The following is an 11,208-nucleotide window of genomic DNA, read 5'->3' on the forward strand; positions in this document are numbered from 1 at the left end:
ATTAATGAAGGAAAGATGAAAAGGGTGGTGTTGTTCCAAACAATTAAACAAAGAATAACATGCACCCTGGCCAAGCTTGTAAAAATGGAAATACGTTTTCTTACGTTTAATTTTCTTAATTAATTATTTATTTATTAAATGCGATTCTTTGCCTTCTAATACGTCCCTGTCTTCATGACTCTCTCTCTCTCTCTCTCTCTCCACATATATCTTTCCAATAATCAATAGTGACAACAACTAGTTTTTGTAGTTTTCCGATAAATATTTATTTGTTATTTAATTTAATATTATCTTTAATTATTTATATTTGGTTTTAAACTCGCCAGTGATCTGAGAGATCGAGGGATTCGCAAAAATGGGACATTCAGAACGTTTCTGAAAGAAGAAGAAGAAAAGCTTGATTTAAAATTGTGCTTCGCTCTTTTAGGATTGGAAGTTGGATTCGAGATGGGTTTTTTCAGTACTGTGTTGGGTTTTTGTGGATTTGGAGTTGGGATTTCTATCGGTCTCGTTGCTGGGTATTTTCTCTTCATATATTTCCAACCCAGCGATGTTAAGGTTCTTATTCTTTCTCTATTTTATAGGTCTTTGTTTGGAATGTTAAATTTGTTTGAACCAAATAGAACGGTTTCAAGAAACGAAAAGGCTGTGATTTGATTTTTTTCTTGATTATATTATTGTGAAAATTGGCCTTTTTCACAAGGAATTATATGTTTAAGAAGCTCTGAGATAACTTGGAATAAAATGTTAACGAGGGAGCCTTGTTGGCTATTTTGTTATCTATGCGTATACATGTTTTGTTCCTTATGTTGCTTTCAACATGAATTTGGTTTTGAGAGAAAGTTAGTATTTATTTGTTGTCTTTTAAGTTTTTAGTTTGGTAATTGTGACAATGCATATAGGAACCTAGAAAGAAGCACATGGCCAACGAAAAACATGTTACAGTTTAGGATTTCAAAAGAAACGTATACTGTTTCTATCAGAACAAGGAATGTAGTATATTTGTATGACTTTTTTCAGAGGAATTAAGGTGTAGAGATATGGAACTGGGACATTTGCAATTTTGGAAACCTATGACCAAAGACAATTGAATATTGTAGAAGAGAATTGAAAAAGGAATGTCAATTCTGCTGCAATATGCGGATATTTGACGATCACATATTTGTTTGTCTGCATTGTCTTTCGAAGTGTAACTAATTCCATTTGGACTGGTCAGGATCCTGTACTTCGTCCTTTGGTTGAGCAAGATTCAGAGACATTGCAGCGCATGTTCCCTGAGATTCCACTCTGGGTGAAAAATCCAGACTATGATCGAGTATGCTGCTTCTTTTTGCTGCAACATTATCTTAGTTTTGTTAGCATTTTTTACATTCTCTCATATCCTTTCTTGTTGTTGCTTTGGTTTTGGGTGAAGGTTGACTGGCTAAACAAGTTCATTGAATATATGTGGCCTTATCTTGACAAGGTATTTTTCTATTTCTTGCTATTTTGTAAAATTATTTCTACATTTTATCTTTTCATATCATTTAATGAGCTTTGTGTCAACAATTTGTTCTGTTTTCTTATGCAGGCCATTTGCAAGACTGCAATGACTATTGCAAAGCCCATAATTGCTGAGCAAATTCCTAAATACAAGATTGAGTCTGTTGAATTTGAAACACTCACTCTAGGGTCCTTACCACCAACTTTTCAAGGTTAGAAAATATGTTGAGCATCTTTGTAAAGTTTGTATAGTGTATCTGTGTATCCTTGATTTGATTTTTTTATAGTATATGGCTGGAAATAAGAGCTTCATAAATGCATTTGGATTATGGAAACCTCTTGACTTTTTTCTTTTGCAAAATATGCATTCTCCAGGTATGAAAGTGTATACCACTGAGGAAAAGGAGTTGATTATGGAACCTTCAATAAAATGGGCTGGAAACCCTAATATCACTCTTGCTGTTAAGGCTTTTGGGTTAAAAGCAACTGTTCAGGTTATTGATTTATCCTACTATTCAGCACCATGCTTCTGTTAATTTTACTTTTGAGTGCATGACAGTGGGGTAGAGTTGCTGCATGTTAACATTTTGTTCTTTCATTTCAGGTGGTAGATTTGCAAGTCTTTGCCTCTCCACGCATAACTCTGAAGCCCTTGGTTCCAAGCTTTCCTTGTTTTGCGAATATATACGTGTCTCTTATGGATAAGGTTGTATTGTATGTATTTAAAAAGTTTAGCTCAGGTTTTTCTTGTTTAGATATTTTTAGACATAAAAGTGTTCCAAACTAAATAATTCAAGACTCACAAGTTCACAATTTTTAAATACCTTTAATCATTAAATTTTTTAATTGGATTGATTCAGTTCTTAGAGCACCATTAAAGGCCAAGATACTTCTTCTAACAGCTTTTTCTGTCATTTTTATCAGCCGCATGTTGATTTTGGGTTAAAGCTTGCAGGGGCTGATCTGATGTCAATACCCGGCCTTTACAGATTTGTCCAGGTGCCATACTTTTAACTTGTTTGTGCCTAAAAATTGTATTCTCATTGATTTGTCCACTGTTTTCTTTCCTCACATTTTTCCTTTTTGATCCATGAGTAGTTTGGATATAGGTATGGTGTTTGCTTCAGTCATTATGTTTCTTAGATGTTATAGGAAGTTTTGCTTCACTAGTTAGTGATGTGATCAATGATTGCGGTTTCTCTGCAGGAACTCATTAAGGATCAAGTTGCAAACATGTACCTGTGGCCCAAAACCCTTGATGTGCCAATTGTTGACCCAGCAAAGTAGGTTTCTGAATTATCCTGATATTTTGTTTGTGGCAAATGATTTATCTGATGTGAATAATTGATGCTATTGTTGCAGGGCATCGAAGAGGCCTGTTGGAATTCTAACCGTGAAGGTTGTAAGGGCAATGAAGCTGAAAAAGAAAGATCTCCTTGGTGCATCAGACCCTTATGTCAAATTTAAGCTCACTGAAGATAAGCTACCATCAAAGAAGACTACCGTCAAGCAAAAGAACTTGAACCCTGAATGGAATGAGGAGTTTAATTTGGTTGTGAAAGACCCACAAACCCAGGTGTTAGAGTTTACTGTTTATGACTGGGAGCAGGTACTACTTTATCTTGATGTACCTCTAAACAATTATGTTGTTGTTTTCTATTTTCCTTGTCTAACTCCCTTTTCTGTTTTTTAAGGTTGGAAAACATGACAAAATGGGTATGAATGTAGTTCCATTGAAAGAACTTCAACCTGAAGAGACAAAAGTTCTTACTCTTGACCTCCTGAAAACTATGGAGTTGAATGATGTTCAAAATGAGAAATCACGTGGACAGCTTGTTCTGGAATTAACATATAAACCTTTCAAGGAAGATGAGATGCCACAAGGCTATGAAGATACTCAGACAGTACAGAATGCTCCTGATGGAACTCCTACTGGTGGAGGACTACTTGTTGTCATAGTTCATGAAGCTGAAGAGGTTGAGGGAAAACACCATACTAATCCACATGTACGACTTCTGTTTAGAGGGGAGGAGAAAAGGACCAAGGTACAATCACATCTGCCATTTTAACTTTCCCTTTTAATATCTATAAAAGGATTTCTTGTAATAAACTTGTGATAGGTAGTTCTATATCTACTTTAGTGTAAATGTGGATAAACTGTTAGTACTCTAAAATCTGAATTTACAGAAAACAATGATATATGCTCAACAAATAGTGTGCAAGCATATCATGGTAATGTTTTAATGATTCTTTCAAACTTCTTCGATGATGTCACAGCCTATGAAGAAAAATAGAGATCCAAGGTGGGATGAAGAGTTCCAGTTCATGGTTGATGAGCCTCCTACTAATGACAAATTGCATGTAGAAGTAGTCAGTACCTCATCAAGAATGGGCCTACTACATCCAAAGGTTAGTGTGTGCAGACACACATATTTAATTATATATTTATATAAATTTTTTCAGTGAAGTTTCTAGAAAATGGATCATGGGCATGAATTCTATTCTACTCGTCTTATAATGGGTTGCATCAAAACGCTGTTAAGAGAATCAAATGCTAGTTATATTCCAATATGCATATGTTCATTCTTTCTGTTTTTTTTCTCTTTTTCTTCCAGAAGTGTAATTTGCATGACAATATTGTTAATTGAAAGATAGGGAACTATTAAGTTCTCTTATTGATCTAATTCGGACGCAAAACATTCAGGAACAAGTTCAGCTGTTGGGTGTGTTTTTAGGCAGTGAAATGACTATTTTTTGTCTTTGTTCTTGTGAATCAGGAATGTCTGGGATATGTTGATATTAGTCTTTCAGATGTCGTTTCAAACAAAAGAATTAATGAGAGATATCATCTCATAGATTCAAAGAATGGTCGAATCCAGATTGAGCTGCAATGGAGAACATCGTCATGAAGTCAGTTAATTTGTATTCAGTGTTGTAATGGTCCATCCATAGTGTTGTGTCTGAAGATGGTGAATGACAAGGCTCAGTCTTATTTTCATGTTTGATCTTTTTTCAATACATACACGTTAGTTTATTTGTGATATTCGTGTTCATATGTACATGATGATGGTGATGATGTTAAGGAGTTTGGTAGCTAATTGCAACAGTAAACATTTAAAACTGTTGATGATGATGATGATGATGATGAATTGATTATGATGCTATTGAGATGGAAAAGAAAACGGGTTATTCATATGAAACCGAACTTCCTGAATGTGTATGGATTCCATTAGTTCTATTTTGAGCAGGTGGTGTCTGTTCAGAGGTAATGAAATGGAATGAGATGGAAAAGAAATAAATTTCATTTCATTCTTTTGTTTGGTTGCATTTTAAAGTATTGAAATTGATTGTAGTATATTAAGTTTTATTAATTAGACTTTTATTTGTATTTAATAGGAATAATCCTATTTTATTATGATAGTGGTATTATCTCAAATATATATTTATGGTAATATATAATCTTCTGACTTTATTGTATTTAATTTTATTATAAATATGAGTATTAACAATATTTTTTACGTTTTTCTTTTACATCTTTTATGTAGTACGAATATTTTTTTAAATAGATTTTTATAATGGTAATTTATTTTTTGATACTTTATTATTATATATTATCTTTTGGCTGTTTCTTCTTAAATATTTATTTTTTGGTGCAATTATTTTGGCTAATTTAATTATGTGATTAAGTTACTTTTTTAGGTTTTTCCTCGTAGATTTATATCTTATTTTGGTTGTTATACTATTTTCTTATAAATTTATTACTTGGCTATTAAGTTATTAAGTTAATATTTTAGTATTTAATTGATATTATCAGCTATTAATATATTTAATTTCGAGCTTTTTTTTGTTAATTAATTTTGTAAATTCATTAAATATGTTATTGCCTCATTAAAATTGGATTACATTCAAAATTATTATTGTTGTTAGTTTGTGGCTTATTTTTATAGTTTGTGCTATTTTTTTGGCTAGTTTATACCATTTTATTTGGTTTTTTTGTGCCATATTATTTGGCTATTTTACCGTATATTGTTGGCTCGTTTGATAGTGATTACAACCTCAAAGAGTGCTACTATAGATTTTCACAGATAAGTTTTAAATCTTACTTTTAATTATATTTAATAATTTTGAGGAATTTTGTTCTTTTATTTTATATCATTATTTTTATCATTTTTTGCTAGCAAATTGGGTCTGTTATCTTGTTTGGCAAAATAGTTAATTTTAGTTGAGATTTGATTTATTAAATTTGATTAATCTCTCAAATCTTATGTATGGTGCAGATTTAATTGACTAGTATATTTATACCTTACAAGACTTTGCTCTAATAGTTGGACATAACAAATTAGTTTCTATATAATGGTGACATGCTGAGTGAAAAAAGACTTCAAAGAAAAGTTCTCTCGTTAAAATAATAATTGTGTTTTATACGTAATTTAAAAATTTACATTATTATCGTTGTATAATGTGCTAATCCACATTTTTATATCTATTTATTTTGTAAGTAGTTTTGGTCTAATTGGTTGTTTATATCAGATGCCTCTTGAAGGTGTTCTAAAGTTATTTTGTCTAAATTTCTGAGATAACTTGGTCTTATATAAGTTGATTTGTGTGGAGTGACTCATATTCTGACTTTGTATATCTTTGGCTAGATAATTAGCTTGTTGATTGGAAGCTCCTCCGTGTCGATGATTGTCATAGTTTGATTCAAATCACTCTAAAAAAAAAAATATTGGAATGACATTCTAATGGAATGCTCTTTCCACCATTTTGGTGGAATGACTATTCCATTTTAAAAAGGAAGGAAAGACCATTCCAATGTAACAAGAGAAAAAATTTAATGATTTTTTTATCAATTTTTTTTATGCATTTTAAAATTTAATCCATTCTTATTCCTATTCACATTCTCATTCCTATTCTTATCGCCACCTAGAGAATCTTTTATTATTATTATTATTATTTTAAAAAAAAATTATTTAATAATTATTGCTATAAAAATTGAAATACTCAAACATGAAGTCAACAATTTTTTTCTTTTTTTAATAAGAAGTCAACAAATTTTAATTTCACAAGCTCTTGTTGATATCTGTTTAGGTTAATACTTTCTTCTATTTATTCATTTTCTGGATTCAAATGAAATATAATGTGCTTAATGTAATTTTATTAACTAATGGTAGAATGTGTTATGCAGCTCTTAAACTTGATATTAGTAACACTTTTGATAGAGTTTTTTTTTTTTTTTTATAAATCAAGAAGTTGTATTGCTCAAATCAAATTTTTACACACTAAAAGTACTCCAAAATCGGAGCCTCAAGTTAATCTATACATTTTCTTTTCCTCTTCTTTTCTAACTAAGTATGTATATCCTTATAATGCAAGAAACCAATCTCTATCTACACATGCAATTTTCTTTGGTAAAAACAAGGAGATTCTGACTTTGAGCTTCCATTTGAGATCTTCAAGTAATCTGGTGGCAGCTAACTGCCCTCCATTCCAAAAGATATTATTTCGAGCCTCCCAAATGCTGTAAACTAGAGAAGCCACTGCTGCAGCAAGCACTTGCTTCCTAAACTTACTACTCTTTGCTTTACCTATCCACCTTACAAGCTGAGGGAGCTTATTGGACCTTGCATTCCAAGACAACCACTTCTTAACCTCCTGAAGACATTGATCAGCAAAATTACAATCAAAGAATAGATGTTGACTATTCTCCTTTTGCACTGTACAGAGGCTGCAATTCTCAGTCAGTTGCAAGCCAAACTTAACCGGTCGATCCTTAGTTTTTAACCTGTTAAGAATTGCTAACCATAGTATAACACTATGCTTTAGAATATTCAATCTTTCCCATACTTCATGACTCCAATATAACATATTTCGACGAGGGCAAATCAACTTGTACACTGCTGCAATATTATATACCTGTGCCTGAAAACTTGTAAGATCAGATAGTGATTTAATATGCTCTTTTAAAGCTACTAGCCTCTTCCAATACCAACTGGAATGGACAGAAGCAGAGTAGCTCCACCAGTCCTTCCTGTTAATGTACACACTATGGACCCATCTCATCCACAAACTCTCTTGCCTGTTTGCAATAGCCCATATGTATTTACACATTACAGCCTTGTTCCACACTTTAAGCTTTTTAATGCCTAAACCACCAGCTGATTTTGGTTGAAAAACATCCTCCCAAGCAACTGCTCCAACTCCATGAAATAATGCTTGTCGTTTCCAACGAAAATCTCGACATATTGTTTCTATGCTTTTCAGAATTTTCCTTGGCATAATCATCATTTGACTCCAGTATGCTTGGATAGCAACTAGTACATAATTGATTTAAGTGATTCTACCTGCAAAAGACAGATTTTTCAAGCTCCAACTTTTGATTCTAGCAGTCATCTTCTCAGCCAAAAGCTCACATTCTTTCCTGAGATTTTCTTTGAACATATTGGGATCCCCAAATAAGTAAAAGGCAGCTCATGTTTTGTGAAACTAGACAGCTGCAACACCTAGTTTATAACGTCCTGCTGCATATTACTGCAATATATTGTAGTTTTATTAGCATTAGGGTATAATCTAGATGTTAGGGAAAACAATTTTAGGGCCTGCAGCATATAGCTTATACTTCTAATCTCCCTTTTGCAAAAAAGAAGTACATCATTAGCAAAATCTAAATGATTTAGCTTAAGATCCGAGCATCTGTCATGATAGTGAAAATCCTCCTTCTCACCTATCTTCCTCATTAACCTAGATAGGTATTCCATGCCCAGTACAAACAAAAAGGGGACATAGGATCCCCCTACCTAAGCCCTCTCTTAGATTTAAAAAAAAAACCATAAAGGTTCCATTGAACATGAGAGAGAATTTAGGGGTTTTAGTACAATTCATAATGAGCTCAATAAAAGGGCTAGGGAACTTTAAACCTGTCAACATCTCTTCAATGAAAGCCCACTCAATAGTGTCATACGCTTTTTGAAGATCTAATATAATCATGCAACTTGGTTTGTTGGATTTCCTTCCATAATGTCTCACCAAGTCTTGACATATCATTATGTTGTGCCCAATGAATCTCCCCTTAATAAAGCCACCTTGTGAGTGAGATATTATTTCATGTAAGATTTTCCTGATTCTAGAGCTCAAAAACTTGGTTGCAATCTTATAGATAACATTGCAACAAGCAATTAGCCTAAAATCCTTGACTGTGTTTGGGCAATTAATCTTGGGGATCAAAGTGTTAACGCAGATTTTCGTTAACCGAATTTGACCCTCATAGTAGTGATTTCACACTGAAAATATATAAGCTGTAAAAATAAAAATATGAACACAGGGTTTTTTACGTGGTTTTGCAGTTAAAAATCCGCATAGTCCACGAGTCAGTCTTATTCAGATTTTTGATCATTTTTTAGGGCCTCTCTTGTATGAGTTTTTTCATCTCTTTTTTGATCTTCTTTGTCACTATTTATAATTGCATAGTAGACAGTTAATTACAAAGTTGACTGTAATATGTTTACAACAATCATCCCTAAAATCATAAGATTTGATCACTTATCACGTAGTGTAAATGCAGTTTATGATTTGAAAATCATATAGATATGATTTTCCTGCTTTTACTGGGTCAAAATGATCGTGTTTTAAACACGTCTTTAATTATTGTTTCTGGAGTTGGCTCGATAGAAGCTTGGTTCCAGTGATCTCAATAGCGAGCTGGGGCCATTTTTCCTTCCAAGATCGACGATGCATGTCTTGTGTCGATTGCGGTTTTTATTTACAAAGAGTACTTCTTTGAAGCTCATTTGAATGTTAGCTTCTTGACTTGCCAGGATTGTCAGCCTCAATCCATCCATTAGTGTCATGACATTTCTGACCACATCGCCAAGTTTCCATAGTCGCCAAGCCCAAAAAATATATTTATTTTAAATATGGTATCCTCGATACCCACATATCTCAATATAATCTCTATAATTAATAAATTATGCTTTATATAATCATTTAATAAATCCTCACTAATTACCCTAAGTAAGATCATAATCTCACTTCATTACCGAAATAATTACATATTTAATAAAATATGTCTAATTAAATATCATCCCCCCCCCCTATAAACTGCTTGGGGAGGTCCCAACTAGACATGCTACTTAGAAACAATAGTTTCGAGGAATTATTCGTTCCAGACTTGAAACCCAGAACAATGTACAAAGGGAAACGACACAAACTGGAATTTGACCTAAAACCTCAAGGATTTTGGGCGAAAATTAGGCTAGCACATCTGATGAAATTCCTAAATGAAAAATTCGAGAAGTAAAGAAATCTGTAACTCCTAGACCTACCTACGGTGGTGTTTGTACAAACGGGAAAACCCTAATTTCATCCCTAGACAGAGCATGCATATATAAATTAAAGCGACAAGTTCATAAAGTACAATACACAAATAAAAAGGACATATCTGATAAAGACAAGGGGAGGTTTAAGGTGACTGTTGTTGGGTTTGGCTCAGGAAGATGACCACACCTCTCTTGAAGACGAGAAACGGAGGTGATCAGCGAGTCAATTTCCTTTCCAAAGTCCAGACTTGTGATTTCCTCTATAGTAGCCGTCCTGATCATTAGAGATGGAAGATGGGGATATTCTCGAGCCCTAATTCTTAGCAATAGGCGAAGGTAGTAATCTATTGTGTCCTCCAAGATGATTCACCTTGAATGCGATTCGAAGCTTTAAGGATGGTAGGGAGTCTGATGCGATTTGAGAGTTTAAAAATTTGAAAGAGAAAGTAAAAGTGGTAACTGAAGGTTACAAAGGGTATTTATACCCCAAGACGATGATCCACGTGAGGAAGGAGTGGATGGCCACGATCTTTTCAGAATGAAGTGTAATCCTCATCCAACGGTTATGGAGACCAAAGATCTATGAGTATCTCTGCATTTAAGGCCTTTCAAAATCAAGGTGTGAAGTAATGATGGGAATTCCCTTTTTCAATTTTTGTGCCAGTCAGTGAACAACTGCTGAAATATAATCGTTCCTGGAAGATGACTCTTCGATAACTGTGCCTTGATTTATGCTCGACTGCCACGTGGACACACCATCATCACACGAAAGTTAGCTTCCATGGTCAAAGTAACTTGGGAAGAGTTATTATTTTCTTCCTCTAATATCCACACGTCAAGATTAAGAGATCAGAGCAAGCTTCCATCATGAGCAGCATCCTAAAAAATTGGGGGGGGGGGGGGGTAAATGCTATCCGCGTTTCCAGAATGGGACACATGGATTCCATATCAGCATTCCAGACCCATCAGTGGGACCCTCAATAATGGAAAAAGTGAGCCAAGCCCATCCAGATGTGTCCTTCTGGGAGTTATCTTGGTTCCGTGCTCAGGATACCTTTCGCCTTCAACAAATCGAGCCCAGAAGACAGTTTCGGAGTCATGAGCCTAGAGGGGGAAGATGCATCATTCCTGGAAGACTCTTTCGATTTCCCAATTTGTTTCCCCTATAAATAAGGAAACAACAACTGTCAAATTGGGAAATAATATCATATCGCAAGTAAAGAGGAAACCTCCCATAACAAGCGCAATGCAGTTATTTCAGAATATTCTCCCATTATGATCGGATACAGTTTTGACCTGATCAACTCAAGACCGATTCTCTTAGTCAACAAATTGTATCCTTCATGGGCTGGACTTCCTGAGTGAGCCCATGGACATTATTCAGTTGTAAACTTCCCTAATAGAGGGAAAAGGA

The 11,208-nt window shown here is 33.9% G+C and overlaps 1 protein-coding gene across 1 annotated transcript; it reads left to right on the top strand.

Annotated features, from left to right (window-relative positions):
* The first annotated feature begins 165 nt into the window (after nucleotides 1-165).
* On the top strand, nucleotides 166-4,682 carry LOC133032586 (synaptotagmin-1-like). Its single transcript, XM_061106587.1, has 12 exons — nucleotides 166-558; nucleotides 1,217-1,315; nucleotides 1,415-1,465; nucleotides 1,571-1,694; nucleotides 1,858-1,976; nucleotides 2,087-2,188; nucleotides 2,407-2,481; nucleotides 2,689-2,765; nucleotides 2,845-3,091; nucleotides 3,177-3,527; nucleotides 3,760-3,891; nucleotides 4,260-4,682. Exons 1-12 carry the CDS (start codon nucleotides 448-450, stop codon nucleotides 4,389-4,391), a joined length of 1,620 nt encoding a protein of 539 aa, XP_060962570.1. The 5' UTR covers nucleotides 166-447; the 3' UTR covers nucleotides 4,392-4,682.
* Nucleotides 4,683-11,208: the final 6,526 nt, after the last annotated feature.

The sequence above is a fragment of the Cannabis sativa genome, chromosome X (assembly GCF_029168945.1).
Source record: "Cannabis sativa cultivar Pink pepper isolate KNU-18-1 chromosome X, ASM2916894v1, whole genome shotgun sequence".
Classification (NCBI taxonomy): Eukaryota; Viridiplantae; Streptophyta; class Magnoliopsida; order Rosales; family Cannabaceae; genus Cannabis; species Cannabis sativa.